The sequence below is a fragment of the Cetorhinus maximus genome, chromosome 10, assembly GCF_964194155.1.
Source record: "Cetorhinus maximus chromosome 10, sCetMax3.hap1.1, whole genome shotgun sequence".
Taxonomy (NCBI): Eukaryota; Metazoa; Chordata; class Chondrichthyes; order Lamniformes; family Cetorhinidae; genus Cetorhinus; species Cetorhinus maximus.
Window position 1 is genome coordinate 103,945,312 of NC_135888.1, and position 19,175 is coordinate 103,964,486.

General features: G+C 43.1%; 1 protein-coding gene across 1 annotated transcript in view; it reads right to left on the reverse strand.

The window, feature by feature from the left end:
* The window catches only part of tgfbi (transforming growth factor, beta-induced), a 465,360-nt gene that overhangs the window by 15,074 nt on the left and 431,111 nt on the right, over positions 1 to 19,175 (reverse strand). The window contains exons 4-9 of the mRNA XM_078550919.1: positions 18,533 to 18,597; positions 13,621 to 13,778; positions 12,270 to 12,434; positions 11,991 to 12,137; positions 9,752 to 9,893; positions 6,948 to 7,160 (exon numbers count right to left, since the gene is read on the reverse strand). Of these exons, the coding sequence (XP_078407045.1) occupies positions 6,948 to 7,160; positions 9,752 to 9,893; positions 11,991 to 12,137; positions 12,270 to 12,434; positions 13,621 to 13,778; positions 18,533 to 18,597 (890 nt within the window). The remainder of the gene's footprint in view (positions 1 to 6,947; positions 7,161 to 9,751; positions 9,894 to 11,990; positions 12,138 to 12,269; positions 12,435 to 13,620; positions 13,779 to 18,532; positions 18,598 to 19,175) is intronic.

The following is a 19,175-nucleotide window of genomic DNA, read 5'->3' on the forward strand; positions in this document are numbered from 1 at the left end:
AACGTCATCCACGAGCGGGAAGAGGTTTCCCAAAGCTTTTAATAAATAAATAAATTTTCATAAATATAAAAACATTCACATGAGATGGGACATGTTTAAGTAAATTTTGAAACCTCTGCAGCTTCATGCCTCAGGGAGATTGAAGCGCTCTTTTGCGCACATGCGCGCGAAAGAGCGCTGGCCCCGACTCTCCCTCCTACCCCCGCCCGCACAGGTAGTACTGAGCCTTAATTGGCCCACCCGCATAAAATGGTGGCGCGCAGCCGATCGCGGGCAGTGGTCGGCTCCACGCCGCCCCTGCCCGCTCCCACCCAATCCACCCAACCCACCCACCATAGGAAAAATTCTCCCCTTAAAGTTTGCTTAAATGAACAAGCTTTACATCATTTGAAGGAAAGTCAGCTGGAGACCTGTACTTCAATATTTCACTCAAGTGGATGGAACTACCTGTCATCTTAAAATGCTTTAATTCTCAGGAGCTCTCTCAGTTTGCAATGTTAATACCAAAGACTTGAAGCGAGTATTGAATAACTGGCAAAGGATTCTAATAGTTTGTCTCCACTCAGTATCTAAGGATATAGTGGCTTACACCGTATTATATCATTTAAAAAATTTGTCTATGTTGTGATGTTTTCAAAAGAAATAATGTATTTTTACCTGATGTTTACTTAAAGTTACTTTTTAAAAAAAATCTTGTGCGTTTAGACATTCAAAGTTGCATTATGAAGGAACACTTTCCACAATGTTAGTTTAACAATAATCAAATGCACAAGAGGCATAGCTCAAAGCCTGTGGGACACTTATCAGATCATCATAATTCCATTCCAACTATCTAGTGTTTTGAATAATATATGCAGTTAATTCTCAACTTATGTCGATAAATGTTACAAATGTGCATTCCCAGTGTTGATTTTTCCAGCTTGACTAGGTGTTGATGCATCATGTTGCATGATCTAAAATCACTGATGCATATTTACAATCACGTAATTGAAAATTATGAACTGTCTATAAATACATTTTTGCAACTCTTGTGACAAAAACCGCAGTTGGATTTCTTGCATCTTTTCCATCCTTGAAACAAAAGGTTTTCACACTTTGACAGAGAAAGGGTTATTAGAAACAGAAAATAAGAGGAGTAGATCATTTGGCCCTTCGAGCTTCCTCCTCAATTCAATATGATCATGGCTGATCCTTTATCTCAACGCCATACTCCCACTCTCCCCTCATACCCCTTGACACCTGTAGAGTCTGAAATTCTATTTCCTTTTTAAATATATTCAGTGACTTGGCCTCCACAATCTTCTGTGGTAGAGAATTCCATCAGTTCACCTCCCTCTGAGTAAAGAAGTTTCTCCTCATCTCAGTCCTAAATGGCCTACCCTGTATCCCTGTACTGGAGGCTTTCAACCTGACTTCTGGAAACCTGGGTCCAGTTTCACCAACCTGGTTTAATTCTTTTGAGAAATGTACTATGTTGATGGATTTACGTACTATATGACAGGCTATTAGAGTAAGAATGTGTCCTATGGCATTATCTGGTGGATCTTGGGTTAGTTGAGATATTGGTTGCATTCAAGAAGGTGGCTCAACACCACTATCTCAAGAGCAGTTAGGGATGGGCAATAAATGCTGGCCTAGCCAAAGATGTCCACACCCCATCAATGAATAAAAAAAAATCTAGGGGATTGGATGCTACAGCATATTGCAATGCTGTACTTAGACCTCTGGGGAGAAGAATCTTACTGGGACAAAGGTGATGGAAGACTGTCTTTCCGGCAAGTTTGTATAGTCTCTAACTTAAGTAAGTTCAAGCAATTTTTGCTTTTGCACCCCACCCCCTCCCCAACTTCCTGCCAGTCAGGAATCAGCGCCCTCATTTTATATGGCAATTCCCAAGCTCTTTTGGGGAGTTAGTCTGTCACTGAGGCCCATATTTTTGCCACAATGGACATAGTGAAGAAGGATAGAAGATGGGTATGGCACCCTGGCACAAAGAGGCCATAGAAGCCAGTCACCAGAGGGAGGGCAGAAGGTCAGGAAGAAGAGGCTGCTGCCTGCACTCCAGGGAGAAAAGGAGGAGAGGCAGGGTAACCAAATACTGTCATGTGGGAAAGGCGTACAGACCTAGGACTTCCTATCTCAACACTGCAGAGAACCAGATGCCCTCCACCCTCTGGGTGAAAAAGTTTTTCTTCATGTCCCCTCTAATCCTTCTACCAATTACCTTAAATCTATGCCCCCTGGTAACTGACCTCTCTGCTAAGGGAAACAGGTCTTTACTGTCTCCTCTATCTACGCCCCTCATAATTTTGTATATCTCAATTAGGTCACCCCTCAGCCTCCTCTGTCTAAGGAAACCAACCCTAGCCTTATCCAATCATTCCTCATAGCTGCAATTTTCAAGTCCTGGCAGCATTCTTGTAAATCTTCTCTGCACTCTCTCCAGAGCAATTATGTCCTTCCTGTAATGTGATGGCCAGAGCTGTACACAAAATTCCAGCTGTGGCTTAACCAGCGTTTTATACAGTTCCAGCATTACATCCCTGGTTTTGTATTCAACATCTCGTCCAATAAAGGAAAGCATTCCATATGCTTTCTTTACCAGCTTATCCACCTGTTCTGCCACCTTCAGGGACCTGTGGACATGCATTCCAAGGTCTCTCACTTCCTCAACCCCTCTCAATATCCTCCCATTTATTGAGTGTTCCCTTGCTTTGTTTGCCCTCTCCAAATGCATTTCCTCACACTTTTTCGGATTGAATTCCATTTGCCACTTTTCTGTCCACTCAACCAAACCATTGATATCTTTCTGGAGACAACAGCTATCCTCTTCACACGGCCAATTTTGTGTAAATTTCCCAATCATACCTCCCACATTTATGTAGATATGGGGTCACCTGACCTGGAGGTTGAAGGTCAGATAGCACATGTTGGAGCCTGTTTTGATGGAGTTCAGATACTGCAGATATGTGCTCATGTTAGGAAAGTGCGTTATCAATAAAGTTAGCTCAACTACAATGTCGACAGCCTGTGTGCATCATTAAGAAACAAGAAACAATACCTAAACCACAATAGTCAATATCATCTTCTATGCCTCGTGGTCTTTACAGGGCTCATCAGGAGACCTGTCTGGTATATTCCATTCAGAGCACACAGCAACAATATGAATGTAAATAATGCTTTGTTTGCTTGTGTGGGAGATCACATTAATTTCCCTAGAGATTAGGCATCTCATACCCAGAGAGCCATGGCCTTTGCCCATTCAGCAGGCTTCCCTCAGGTGCAGGGTGTTATTGATTGCACCCATGTTGCCATAAAGGCCTCAACTCAAAATCCAGACACCTTTGTCAGTTAGAAGTCCTCCCACTCAATCAATGTACAGGTGGTTTGTGACCACCACAAGATCTTCCTTCGTGCAGTTGCAACGACTCCTTCATACGAAGGAGTTCCCAACACTCTCATCTACTTCAGCTACCAACGAGTGGCTGGCCTCATCATGTAGGCACCTGCAGGGAATCTCCTTCAGACTGCAGCCTTTGCATCTCTGCATAAGAAGCCATGGTCACTGGCACATGTGAAGCTGACAAGGACTCTGGTGGAGGGACTGGGGAGGGAGAGGAAGGTGAGGGTGCTGAGGAGCTCTTGGTACCTTCACAATCCTCAGTGACCTGCACAGCCCTGGGTTGGCTTCCAGATGGGGTTGATGAGACTGGCTGCTGGTGCGCAGCAGTTGTCCAATCCAGCAAACACTGTGCTAACAGTGAGACCGTTCTGTTAAGGATACGTAGCCCCTCATATACTCCATGGATGTTAGTGCTCATACTCTGAGCAGACTGATCCAGGCTACTGTGGGAGGCTTGCACCCTTTCCTTGCTACTGTTGCATCCACGCCAAGTGCTGCCGCATGTATCACTCCATGAGATTGGCCAATCTCTCAGGGTCAGATCTCCTGAGGCTGAGCCACCTTGACAATGTGGCAATGGACTCCTCCACTCACAGTCCAAGAGCCCCCACTGCCTCGGGGAATTCTGCCAGATGCCCACACATCTGCAGCTGTTTATCTGAAGACTGTGCCCCAAAAGGTGATTCCATAGGCTCCATGTTCCTGCCCACTGGAACATGCTTGTGACTTTCCACCTTTTTCCGAGGGGGATTGTACACAAACATCTGTGATTCTGACACCTTCTCCTGCACTCTGGTGCAGTGATTTTCACCCTGTGCCATCGACTCTACATGCGAGCTACATCCCTCCGAAGTGTTTGTAACTGAGTTGGCGGAGTGTGGGCTAGTCAGATGTGACACTGCCTTCTCTGACATCTCTTCCTCCTCTTGATGCCTAAGGGGTAGTCTGGCCAGGGGGATTGGTGGGGGCAGGGCGTTCGTGGGGTGCGGGGTGCCAATGGTGGTGGTGACCAGACAGAGCTGGGACCTGTGTGAGACACAGAAGGACTTAATTAGGTTTAGCTTTTCTCTTAGTGAAAGCATGCTCTGATGCACGCCATTGCCTTAACTCTGCTCACACTGCCCTTCTGATGCAACCACATCTTTGCACTCCCTCTCTTGGCGATGTTTCCTTGTGCTCAGTGAACTGACAGCATGACCTCCACCATTACCACCATGTGCCAAGATGATTTTAACACTGCCTTCATCACCTGATACTGGCAATTCACCATCACCAAAAAGCAGCTGCTCAGGCACCCTGGTGATCTCCATGGCTATCTGTTCCACGGGACGGATGAGTCCCAGCCAGGCTGACCCCCACCCCCAGTCCGGGCCATCTTTTTAGCATTCTTTGCCCTTTTCAACTGCATCGATAACATGATTTTATTTTAGTCTGATATATAGTCCATGGAGGGGTATTTCTCTTCACTGTGTCTGTGTATCACAGTGCTCATTCACACCTGTCTGTGTGCACCTACATGAGCTGCTCACACATACAAGCCTCGATGTTGAGGCAGAGGTATGTGCAATATCTCGCACCTTAGCTGCAGCATGCAGATATGGCCCTTCACTGGGACCTCTGTGTGGATGAGGCAAGCTACTCACTTTGCCGGAATACAGTAGATCATTGAACCTTTTCCTGCTCTGAACCCATGGGTGCTGATGGTCTCCTGCTGTGCTCACTGGAGCCACAATTTGAATCCAGGCTTTCTTAGTTGCTGCAGGGGCATTACTGTGGCCAGCAAGGTACAGAACTGGTCTCCTCTTCTGGACCTCAACCACTGAAATGTGAAGATCCTGGTCAGAAAAGTGTGCGGCAGCTGGACCCAACCCTTCCCCTGTGTCTCTCCTGTGTGACATTCTAGCAATAAAAATGTAAGGCGAAAAGGGTCATGAGTCATTCAGATTATGATGCTCTCATTTATTTTTGTGTGCTTACATGCACTAACCAATTTCACCATATAATCAATGATTACTGGTAAGGTTTGGTGGAGAAATCGGCTCTGCGCACATGCTTGGTGCCATGTATGTTGCAGCTGTAACTCCAAGGTAGCATGTTGTGCTTCCCGACCACTGACAGCCCTACTGGTTTACTCCCTCTTGGTCACACTGTTATATTGTGACAGTATGTAGCTGGGAGGGACCTGGTCAAGGTTCAACAGTGTGGGCACATGGTGATAGATGGGTGGCAAGGGCAAGTGGATGGGAGAATGAGCATGGCACTATTCATCATTCGTCCACCCATTGAGTCTTGGCAGCTAACTACATAACTGCATAATATCTGTACCTGGTAGTGATGGCAAGGCGATGCCATCGCCATGGGTGTGTCTTGAGAATTCACTCTATGCTTTCAGTGGTTCAGCAGGGTACACTTTGAATAGACAGCATCAATGGCAATTCTCCCACAGGGAAAGCCCATGATGGGCCATCTGTTCCAGGGTCAGCTAACAGTTGGATAATATTTACAGCTTTGACACTCACCTGACAAGTCAATGATTTCTCCTCCGAGGCATAGGAACTTGAGCATTGATGGCCTACCTCTCAAATTGGCTTTTCTGAGGGTCCGCTTTATTATCTGCACTTGAGTCGCCCAACCTGCACTAGGCTTGCCTCCTCCCCTCACTACTTCCCACGTCACCTGCCCTGACTCCTATTCTAGCCCACCACCCCACACCCATACTCCACTCCAGAACCGAAAATTGGAAGTTCAGGCAGATGTTTTTAGAGGCTGGGTTCGCTGAGCTGGGAAATCTCCTGTCTCTGCGCACCCAACCCAGAAGCGAAAATCTGGACCTGAGTGTCATAGTATTTGAATTCCTGAAATTCTCGATCAGTGACATAAAGTCATTGCAAAAGCAATTAAGTGTTAGTGCCAAAAATACATCCTATCAGGGTTGAACATAAGATACTCTGCTTTTATAGATCCTTAGTTGAGACTCATTTAAATCATTACATCTAATTTTATTCCCCTAGGTGAGATAGAGGCCCTAGGAGAGGTTCAAATGTGGGTCACTAGAATAATAAATAGATTAAAAGCCTTTAACTGTGATAAGAGTCTGAGGAAGCTGAGGCTTTTTAACCTAAAAACGAGAGTAGACATCAGACGTTTACATAGAAGTCACAGCAGAGAAACAGGCCATTTTTAAAACTTCATTCTTTCATGGGTTGTGAGCATCTCTGGCAAGACCAGCATTTATTGCTCATCCCTAATTTTCCCCGCGAAGGATGGTGGTGAACTGCCTTCTTGAACTGAAATTGTATTGAACTAGAGTGAAGTCAAATTTTATTAATACTAAGAATAACAGAAATTATATTCATTCATAATGCATATAAATTTAAGAAAGCAACTCAAATGCTGGCGGATTTCCATAACCCTCAAAGGTTTCAGTTATATCACTAACTGTATATATATTTGTTACATTGAGAGCATCTTTATCCTTACAGCAAATTCCTTTGATATTGAACATTAATGAGGCGGAACAGTGATATCACAGACTGCTGCTTACCAGAATCGGGGATCAATAGTTCATCAATCGTATGAATGACCCCATTTGTTGTTAGTAAGTCCTTGTTGATAATGATGTTCTTGCCGTTGATTGTAAGGCTGTTACCATCACAGCCTATCTCCAATGACGAGCCCTCCAATGTTTCCATGGGCGCGCCTGAGATGATGGCTTCTGCACATTGTATTTTTCTCAAAATATGATGATTCAGCAGAGCTGTGGAAATAATGCAGTGGCAGAATTTTCACTCATTTGTTGCTAAGTTAATAAAATGCCTTATTCTCAAATATTCCTTTTTTAATTAATGTTTGATTTTTATATATGTATTAAAATTCAGTAAAGTAAGCATACAGTAGAACCTAAGATGTCAATTGCAGCACCCATGCCTCTGAGTCAGAAGGTTGTTGATGCAAGCTCCACTCTGGGGCTTGAATACATAACATGGGCTACCACAACTGAGGGACTGCTGCATTGCCCATTGCGGTGGTCCCTATAGGTAAGGGTACAAATTAAAACAGGATTAAACTTGTTGTGATGTTTTTCTTATTGAATAGACTGCCAACATTCACTGTCCATGTTCACACATACAGAATGTATACATGGATAAGGTCATGGACTCATGACTAAGGTCAGAGCGTGTGGAGTCAAGTGACAACTCGCAGAATGGATGGCAAGCTGACTACATTACAAAAACAGAGAGGAGGGTATAAAGGTAGTTTCTCTGAAAAAGATAGGAAGTCATGTTTTACAGTGAATCAATGCTATTCAACATTCAGACAACTGATATGGATTCAGAATTTTCAAAATCTGCAGATGCAATCAAATTGGGAAGGTGTAGTTAATACAGAGGAGGACTGTGACAAAATAGAAGAAAACATTAATAAACTTGCAGAATGGGCATGTAACTGGCAAAAGGACTCCAATATTTGTATGTGTGAGGTGATAGATTTTGGTATGAAGAAAAAAAAGCTGAAGAGAGATCTTGTGGTGCAATGGGTAGCATTCCTGCCTCTGACCCAGCAGCTCCAGGTTCAAGTTCCACTCCAGGACCTGATGGCCAAGGAAGGTGCATTCGTAATGCAGCCAAACAGGTTGAGTATCAACCTGCAAATCCTTTCAATTTACGTCAATGACAGGTGTTAAGAACGCGAGAGATTCCTGGTCAGTAATGTGATGGAAAAAGTATTGGAGCTTCTACCATCACAGATTATAAAATGCAAGTAAAAGTGTGTGTTGCCATCGCAACTCGGACTCCTTGGGGGCACCGGCTGGCTCAGTTTGCCGGACAGCCAATCTGGATCAGATTGGTGCCAACAGCACTGGGTTTGATCCCTGTTCCAGCTGGGTTGGATTCAGGACCTGCCCCCTTCCCCTATCCATGGTGGAGATCGTGGCACTGTGCCTTCAGGTAGAGAACTAAATAAGAAACAGATATATCTTTGAAAAATAAATGCATAAAGGAGCAAGTGCAAATATACAAATCACCAGAAGTAGTGATGCAGATCGATAAGGCCATAAAAAAAGCACTGGCTTTCATTTTTAGAGGGAGAAAATTAAAAAGCAGAGAATTTATGTTAAACTTGTATGAATCTTTTAGACTATGAACAGTTCTGGTCTCTATATAACAAAAAGTTTAAAGAGCACTGGAGAAGGTGAGAAAAATATTTATTAGAATGGTAGCAATAAAACTGAGGGGTTATACTTGTCAGGAACAATTGAACATGCTCTGGCTCTTTTTTTGAGAAAAGAGAAGTCTAAGAGCTGATCTGATAGAGATTGCTAAGGTTATGAATAGCTTTGATAGAGTAGATTTAGAAAAGGTGTTTCCACTTGTAGGGAGACCAGAACTGCATAGGATTACATAGGATATACTGAACAGAAACAGACCATTCAGCCCATGCCAGTGTTTGTGCTCCATTCGAGCCTCCTCCCATCTTTTCTCATCTAAGTCTATCATCGTAACATATCCTCTTCTCCCTCATATGTTTGTCTAGCTGCCCCTTAAATTCAACTATACTATTTGTTTCAACCAATTCCTATGGAAGTGAGGTCCATAGTCTCAGCACACTTTGGGTAAGCAAGTTTCTTCTAAATTGCCTATTAATTTTCTTGGTGACTATCTTATATTGATGGCCTCTAGTTACGCTCATCCCCACAAGAGGAAACATTCTCTCTGAGTCCACTCTATCAAAACCTTTCATAATTTTCAATACCTCTATTAGGTCGCCCCTTAGCCTTGTTCTTTCAAGAAAAAAAGAGGCAGTCTCTCAATCCTTTCCTGAGATGTATACACACACATTTCTGATATATCCTTGTAAATCTTCTCTGCACCCTCTCCTGTGCCTCTATGTCCTTTTTATAATATGTCAACAAGAACTGCAAGCAGTACTCAAAGTGTGGTCTAACCAAGGTTCGATGTAGGTTTAGTATAATATTTCTAGGAACACTTATTAAAAGATAGGAATAAATCCAATAAGGAATTTAGGAGAAATCTTTTATCTAGAGATTGGTTAGAATGAGGAATTTGCTACCACAAGGAGTGGTTGAGGTCAGTAGCATAGATGTATTTAAAGGGAAGCTAGATAAATGCAGGTTGGAGAAAATAACAAAAGATTATGCTGATGGGGCTAGATAAAGAAGGTTGGGAGGAGGCTTGCAAGGAGCATAAACAGTAGCATGGGCCTACTGGGCTGAATGGCCTTTTTTTGTCTGGTAAATACTATTGTGAGACTATTATGTAAGCAGAATATTGGATAACTGATTGACTTGCATTAACAGCTGTATTGCATTGTTAAGTTCTACCTTACATTTCAAAGCCTCTGGATCTCCTAAGATTCTGTTCAGAGTGGCAGGTGGTATCTTTCTGAATGCTGCATCAGTTGGAGCAAAGAGCGTGTACTCTCCTTCTTGGCTAAGCATTTCCTCAAGACCGGCAGCAGCCACCGCAGCCTACAACACATAGCGCATAAGTACTGGGAAGAAATCCATGTCTGAAATTTCAATATTGAACAAAATAACCTGCACCAGTTTATAATTCAATAACTACTATCTTCTTAATTTATTTCTTCTGAATTACTATACACCTTAAAACTGATTTTATAAATGCACATTAATGCTGTGAAATATTGCCCAATGGAAGTATGCTAGGAAATTGCAGAAGCATTTCTCATGATTTTACATCCAAAGGATTTGCCGATAAAAAGCAGTCGAGGCTTCCCATCAGCAGCACACATTTGTGGAATCAGCCATAAGGCATGTAATAATTTATAGAAAAAAATGCGTTAGAAAGATAACAGTTGTATGAACTTTCAAACTTCATGCCAATTTCTTCCTACCCATTGGGATGACACTTCACATCTTACAATGCTTTCTTTGGTTCAATGATTACATGGATTATTTTGGAAAATAATAGATGAGAATTGAGGTTGCTTTTTGCATCATTTGGCATAGGATCCTAACCTGTCCGTGGATGAGAACAAAATTAAGAATCTCATCAGAAAAGAGGGGTGCCCCTCATGTCAATATAATTACAGTTCACATTCCAAAGTGGATTTTGAAATCAGAAATCTCTGGTTGATCAGGATGGTACTGACTGAGGCAAATAAGACTTGAAACCAGAAAGAATTTCTGACATCCTGATGACTGGAATTTCAGACAAATTCATTGGAAAGGATCTCATTCAAATCCCAAGGTGAATCTGGGCAATTGTTTTATGACAATTCCCTAGAATCAATGCTAATATATATCCAATTGCAATGCTTTTAATCTGATAAAGTATTCATTCATATGTGCTCTGCCCAAAGTTCTTGGCTCATGCTGCTTTATTCCGGGCCATATTCTGTCAATGGTGGTTTGCCATTTTCTGCCACTCTCAAGGACAGGGTGATGATGCAGTTCTACAAGTCTACCTCAGTCAGAATGGGAATTGAACCTGCACTGTTGGTTCTTTTCTGAACCACGTTAGCCATCTAGCCAGCTGAGCTAACTGGCCCCAAATCCGAGAAAGTATTAGCACGCTATAAAACTGTTAAAAAAATATAGAGAAAATATTCCTTTGGAACCCTTCAATTCTACAAGTATGAGATGGAAATCAGCGTATCCCATCAATCTCAAAAAAAGAGCGTTTCTGTAAGTTGGAAACCTAGACTACCCTTTAAGTTATTCCTAACACATATTGTACTATATCAACAATCATGATGACATTGATGGGTTTTTCCCTGCTCCATTCACCCTGTTTCTGGGAATTAGTAAGAGAATTGCTGCGTGCCTGACCGGACCTGAACTCACCGAATTTACAGAATCAAGTCACTTGCATGGACTAGACTTGTCTCAGACTCAGGCATGCTCCCACCAGAGGCCTTCACCTAGAACAAAGGATGGGAAGCCAGCAACAGCTACAGGCCTAAGTGTTGTGCAGTATTGGAAATAGTTGCCAGCTGCAATTGTCTTAAAAAAGCAGGGCCTCTTATTACAGCCTGAGGCATTCAGTGGGTTCCTGAAAAAAAAGCAAGGCCGCATTCTTTTTTGGGACTTTTTCAGATTGCTGTTCAGATATCCTGAACTGAGGACGTTAAGTACTAGGGCTGATGATTGCTTCTTCGGGCAGTCTTGCATTTGAATTGGCCAAACCTCGGGGAAATTGTGGTGGAAAATCCCTATCCCATCTCATTTGCCTGCCATGACCTTAATTTGTACTAGAAGGAGACACTTAAGTGAAGTTCTGGAATTCCCAGGTCAAGATAAAGTGGTCTGAAGAACATTGTCTTGTGGCATTGCCTCTATTCACTATGTTGTTTCTTTGTAATAAGCTTTCCCGGGGTGAAAAACACAGGAAAATTGTATTGGCTCCATAATTAATGACTATTTTTCTTTTACGGGCACAAGTAACATAAAAAATAAACTACTGGTGGCAAAATTGAACACTCTGATGAGGAGGTATTAAATACAGAATCCTGGAAACAACAATATGAGCAAGTAAACACTTAATACTGCATTCACAAAATAATCCTCCTATTTTAACTAAAGTGACAATCCTTTTATACATACCCTAAGCTGCTGAAAGGTATCATCAACTTCAAGAGTATCCTGAATGGTATTTGTCAAAGCTGTGATGACTTTGTCAATGACATGCACAACACCATTAGTTGCAAGATGGTCTGCCTTTATTATTCGAGCGCAGTTGACTGTAACAATCTGTGTTGAGTATAAACATACAATATTTGAACTGGTCTTTGAAAACATTTAAAATGGTGAAGATTAAGAAAAAGAACAAAACAAATGTGCAATATGTTTACAGAATAGTTACAAAGAATAAGTTTTTCTTACGCCATTGGGATAGTGGTGTATGAATATATTTAAATCTTGGTACATTGAAGGCAATGTCACACCATGCCTCAGTTCATCTGTGAGAATGCGCCTGTCAATCATGTGGTAATGTAGGGCATTGAGCAACTCAATGTTGACATTGCTTACGAGAGCGTCAATAATTTCCTGCATTTAAGGAAAAAGGCAATTAGATCAAACTGCAAAATATCATTCAACTATTAGACATTCTATTAACAGATTACTTTATTTTCCTCTTACACATCATGTCTCAATAGGCAAATGCTCCACATGATGTGGTGATGTGCCACACAAATAGAAAGACACAATAGAGCCATAAAAAGTAAGCACTTGGCTTAATCCCATTTCAGTTAAAGTAGAAAGTTTCATATTTTATTTGGCCTCACCCTCCACAGGTTAAGAAGTGAAGCAATAATTTTAGGGTTCCCACTATGACTGCTACCCCATGGCCCCTGATTAGTAATGCATGTGCGGAGCTGGCCACATCACTAGTATTAACAGGGCAGTATGACTACTGACCCCATTTTGAGGCCATTGCCACCTTATTAACACTAGTCAGGCAAGGACACTCCCAATGGCCTCTTGTGTAATATACTGGACTGCCTTATCCTAATATGGTATACTGAATTTGGGAGAGGTGAAGTAAGGGGAGAAAATTAGAAGTGATGAAGAAAATATGAAGAATTGATTTCACACATTTTTTGATAATTTCAATGGTTCACTTAATTTCTGCAATTTATTTTATAGCTTTATCATTTACGGAATTTGTCTTTCATTTTTATTAGCATTATTGGAAGCAACTTGTCACTCTTGGCTCAGTGGTAACACTCTTGCCTCAGGGTCAGAAGGTTGTATGTTCAAGTCCTACCCCAGAGATTTGAACACATAATTTCTAGGCTAGCACTTCAATGCAGTGTTGAGGGAGGACTGCACTGTTGGAGGTGCCATCTTCAGGGTCAGATGTTAAATCAAGGTCCTAGCTGCCCTCTCAGGTGAAAGTAAAAGGGATCATCCACTCATTTATTTCACTGCTGTTTGAGAGGCCTTACTATGCACAAGTTGACTGCTGCATCCAACATTGCAACAGTGAGTATTCTTTAAGAGTGCTTCATTGGCCGTAATGAGCATTGGGACAGCCTGAGATTGTGAAAGATCTTATATATATATGCCTATTTTTATTCAATCTATTCTGGGTATTAGAAAATGTGGGCTCCTAATTGTAAGAGTTAGTCTGTAAATTATATACAGGGGATCAAACTGACAATATCGACCATGCCAATAAGGATTTAGTGTGTTTCAGAGTAAAGTAAAATGCAAAGATGGCATTGAATACTTGAGGCAGAGCAGCCCAGGCTTCATTACTGGGGGCAAACATTGTGAAAGTTCCAGGTCCTTCGATTTCTGCTCTGAGTTTGGCACGTTCAGAATACGTTTGAGTGGCGCTAGATCCAACATTTCCCAGGGTTTTGTAGATATTATCAATTGGTAAAGCTGTAAAAGAGGGGAAAGGAACATTCCATTACATATAGTGTCAGAATGTGTTGACAAGTACAATACTGTGATTAACTATATGAACGAAATCATGGTAAGAGAGAATTATAAATATGCAATGGTAATTAAGTTCGCTATTGTTTATCTGAATCACAAATGTATTGGATGTCAAAGGACAAAATTGTGTATGCTGCTCTCTTGCAAGGTAAACAGGTGCAGGGGCCACATTTTTCGATCAGCCCATGAACGGCCCTTGTGTACTGTCTCCTCGTTTGAAGGATTCAGAAGGTAGTGGATGTTCCATCATTGAGCGTATCCAAGGTTGGGAGAGATAGATTTTTGGTCTCTCAAGAAATCAAAGGAGATGAGGATTGGGCAAGAAAGTCTGGGAAAGAATCAAGGCAGAAGATCAGTCACGATCATATCAAATGACAGAGCTGACCCAAGGGGCCACATGGTCTTCTCCTGCTTCTATTTCTTATATTCTTATGTCCTTATGTTCAAAGGCAGTGCAGCTTTGCTTGTACTGGTCACAAAACCCCCTGCTCCCCCCATGAGGATGCAGTAATATCCCCTTCCAACTCCAGCAACTAAATACTTCACCTGCAAGTTAGATGGCTGGCTTTTTAAATAGTACTAGTCAGGGGTCCTTCCTGCACCTGAGCACATGTTCAGCTGTGAGCAGTTAACATAACACTGGACTTGCATGGTCTTTGCAGGCTAACTGTCAAGTCAGTCTGAAAGGCTATTTCCTGTCATGATCTGCCCACTGTGAAAGCTTCCAACACATACATGGCACCCCTGTATTCGTGACCTTCCCAGCATGGAGTGCCACATGGGCCACGCCGAAACGGCCAGTAACGATGAACCTTCCGTTTTGAGGTCCTCCAGCTTTGGCATTATGGAGTCAACAGCTCTAATTTTCAAATCCTGTTTAAATTGGGCTGTGTACAGCTGTGGCCTGGGCATATTTGCATGTAGGGAACCAACCATTCAAAATGGTGTGTTCTATCCTCCATCCCTATTTTGAATAACTAAAGGCAGGAAGAAAGCTAGCTCGAGAGCTTGGTCAGTCACATGGTTAGCCAAGAAATGTAGATGTATGAGGAGCAGTTCTTAAAAGGCTGCAGCTCACAAGAATAGGGGAAATTGTGGTGACAGATAAGTGGACTAAATGTTCACAATATCAATGCAGGTATGTGAAATTGGCAACCCACTTCACTGTTGAATGTGGACTATAAAATTCTATCCAAGGTCATCGCCAATCAGGTCAAGTTTGCTCTGGAGTTGGTGATCCACCCTGACCAGACCTGCGCTGTACCCGGCAGGAAGATCTCTGATAGGCAATCCTATCCTGAGTAGCGCAAGGCTATGTACAGGGCAGGAGTGTGGACACCTGCCTCATCAGCCTGGACCAGGAGAAGGCTTTTGACAGAGAATTGCACACCTACATGATGGATGTGCTCTCCAAAATGGAGTTTGGGGAGGGAATCTGTAATTGGATCTAACTGCTCTACCCAAACCCAAATCTCGTGTCCGACAGGGCTCCCCTCTCTCCCCTGTCCTGTTTGTGTGTTGCATAGAACCCTTTGCTGAGTCCATCAAAAAGGTTTCAGGTATCAAGTGATGACCCCAGGAAGTGGAGGCACTCAGGTCAAAGCTTCCCTGTACGTGGCTGATGTCATCATTTTCTGCTTGGATCCACTGTTGGTGTGCAGACTGATGAGCATCTGCAACCAGTTCAACTGGCCTCAGGAGCCAAGGTGGGTTGTAGCAAGAGCGAGGCCATGTTTTTTGGGAACTGGGCTGACCGATCCTTTTCTCCCTTCACCGTCAGGTCAGACTGCCTGAAGGTGCTGGGGATATTATTCGGAGGGACGGGGGAATGTGCTAGAAACTGAAAAGAGTGTATAGCTGTGGGCAAACAAAAACTGGGTATGTGGGAGCGACACTCCCTCTCCATTATGGGTAAGAACCTAGTCATCAGGTGTGAGGCACTCTCGGTGTTGCTGTACTGTGGTGCAGGTCTGCCCCATTACTCACTCTTGTGCTGTGGCGATCACCCGAGCCATCTTCCGCTTTATCTGGAGGTCAAAAATGGACCATGTTCGCAGGGACATGATGTGCAAACCTCTAGATAACGGGGAAAGAAACAAACTAACATCGCGCTCATCCTGATGGTCACCTTTGTGTGTGGCTGCATCAAGCTGTGCACAGACCCTCGGTGCGCAAACACCAAGTGCACTACATGCTGAGGTTCTACCTGTCCCTGGTAATGCAAAGGATGGGTCTGGCCACGCTGCCGCAGAATGCTCCAAGTAATTGGACCGTGCCGTACCTCCTATCCCTCATGGCAATATTTATGCAGAGAAACACCTTTGACCACAAGTCCATCAGGCAGTGGTCTGCACGTAACGTCCTGTAGGCCCTTCAGGAAAAGAAGATGTTGGATCCTGTCGGATGGTTCCCTGAGCAGGCTGTCAAAGTCATTTGGCAGAATTCCTCATGGCCAGAACTTTCAAACAAGCACCGAGATGTAGCTTGGTTGGCCATTAGAAAGGCCCTCCCTGTCAGATCCTTCTGACATGTCTGAAGTCTCACCTCCTCCGCACATTATTCTTGAGGGGCTGTGGTGGGGAAGTGACCGTTGTCCACCTCCTTCTGGAATGTGCCTTTGCAAAGAAGGCCTGAAGAGATGCAGTGGTTTATCCCAAGCAGCTCCTTGATGCAGGACTCTGTGCTCTATGGACTGTACCCAAGGACGCACACCTAGACAAACATCAACTATAGCTGGAGGATCGTCATCTCAGTGAAAGATGCTCTTTGGTCTGCCCGAAACTCTTTGATCTTCCAGTGCAAAGAGTTGTCCACAACTGAGTGTTGCAGACTGGTACAATCCTGGGTCCAGGACTATGTGCTGAGGGATGCACTAAAGCTTGGGGCAGCCGCGGCAGAGGTGCAATGGGGAAAGGTCACTGTCTAAGACTTCATAGCCATAGTGCACTGAGGGGCTGGGAATTGTATAGAACCCCACGAGCTGCATGACTCACATTGAATGTATATAGTGGCCAGAATTTTCACGTCAACGTGCCGATGCGTAAAATCATGCGCGGTGACTTTGGGCGTGCATCCCAGCGTCATTCAGATCTTTTGTTCGGCGGGCGCGCAGCCACCTCTGGCTGTCAAAGGCATGTTAAGGCTATTAATAAACCAATTAAAGTAATTATCAACGCTGCCCGTCCAACCTTAAAGTTGGCAGGTAGGTGAAGAGCCCAAGCAGCCTTTGCGTTTTTCAGGAAACCTCATCCACAAGCGGGATGAGGTTTCCTGAAGGTTTTATTAAATAAATAATTTTTTTTTTCACAATTCGTAAACATGTCCCAGCTCATGTGACAGTGTTACATGAGGGGACATGTCTAAATAATTTAAATCTTTCTTTATTAAAAACTTTCAATATGAACTTTATCTCCCTAGATTTCTGCCCAACTCTCTCTCCCCCACCCCCCCTCCCCCCAAGCCCGCACAAGTAGCACTCTACCAGGCATGTGTTGCACTGGGTGGGCGTTATTTGGCCACCCACATAAAATGGCAGCGCGCACCCGCCCGTGCCTGCTCCCGCTCTCGCCCAGCTCGCCCAACAGGCAGAAAATTCTGCCCAGTAAACATTACATGTATCACAATTGTATTGAAGCTCCTCAGAGTGCAACATGGTCTTTGTAGAAAATGTGAATATCATTACACCATAATGAACACCTTGAAATGTTTTTAATTTTATTTCAGATATTTTATGAATAAAGTATATTTTTGCAAGAAAAAAGTTAAATAATGCTTCCTTCCATGCTTAAAAGCTGCAGTTTCTGCTATAAATGCTGCAACCTCACAGGATCTCCTTCTTTAGGCTGAAGACCATGGGCTGCATTTAATAAGTGGGGTGGACATCTCGCGCCTCAGGAGCTGCCAGTCAATCCGATTGGGCAGCAGCTCCAGCAGTCCTGGCAGTGCCAAGAGCTCCGGTGCTGCCGGAATTGCAACCAGTCCCAAGAATGCGGCCCAATGGATCCCACAGTGAGGTAAGTAAATGTACCACACTGCAAGCCTGACTGACAATCTTAAATTGGTTGTTAGCATAATTCTTAGCACACTGAGGATTATTTAGCAAATGTTGTCCAATCGTGTAATCACATCTAATGGCGGACACTGTGTTTTGAGTTTTGCAAACATGGGCTGGTTGGGAACGGTCCGTACCTTGTCCATTGCAAACAGTGTTAGGAACATGCAGTTTGATACAATCCGCCAGTCTTTGGGACATTTACATGTACTAGAAGCTACATATATTAATACTTTGGGCTCAGTTCTTTGTAGACAGAAAGAACATGTACACATACTGCACCTGTTTCAGCTAAACAAAATAAGTGACAGCCACTCACTGGTTCATTCTCCAGGGCAATGCCTTGACCAATCAGAGTCATGGCAGCCTAGTTTAAATTTCAAACAATGCTTGGCAGTTAACTGTCAGTCACCATCAACTGGTGCATTCTCCATTTCAATGCATCTAACTATCAGAGTCCACTTGCCAACCAATCAGCACTTTCTTCTCATACAGTATAAATACGTTGTTTCCCCTGACATTGGTATTTTTTTGCAAATTGCCCTGACGTGTGCAAGACGAAAAGCTTCGACAAAAAAATCTTTTTTTTGGCAATACTCAAGTTCTATATTACTAAATGGTGTATTGATTATTGCTAATATCTTACCAACAGGGCATCCTTTTTCACCATGCGCCTTTGAGTACCCCGGGCAGCAATCATATCTTATAACCCTGTAAAATAAGTTAAATAGGCTCCAATTATGGAAAGCTGACTTTTTTCTCCATGCTAGCAAATTAAAAACTTTACTGCTCTATGTTGTGCCTGAACAAGGTTTGATCAGGACTAGAGTTTAGTATGAATTAGAATTACTACAGTCGAAACAAATGTCTTCTACCAATGCTGTAAAGAGGGATCATTTGTTAACATTGCATTTGAGTTATCAGCAACTTACTCTGAGCAATTCTGAGTTGTGTTGAATACAATAAAACATTTCAATGTTCAGTGTAATTATAGGTTAAGATCCAATGTGTTTGGGATCCTTTGGAATCAGGTCCATTCAAGCTTGATGCAGCCATTAGTTGGAAAAAATGGAAACACGTTCTGTGCCCAGGCCTCAGTCCAGCTTGGCTCAGTTGCTTGTGCATATTGTCTAAATTAAAGTGCCACATTACAGATTTGTCAGCAAAGTTCAAGCCCATGGAATAAAAGGGAGTGGGACCATTGGCTGAGCGACAGCAAATAGAGGAGTGGTAAACTATTGTTTTTCAGACTGGTGGAAGGAATAGAGTTGGGATCCCCAGGGGTCGGT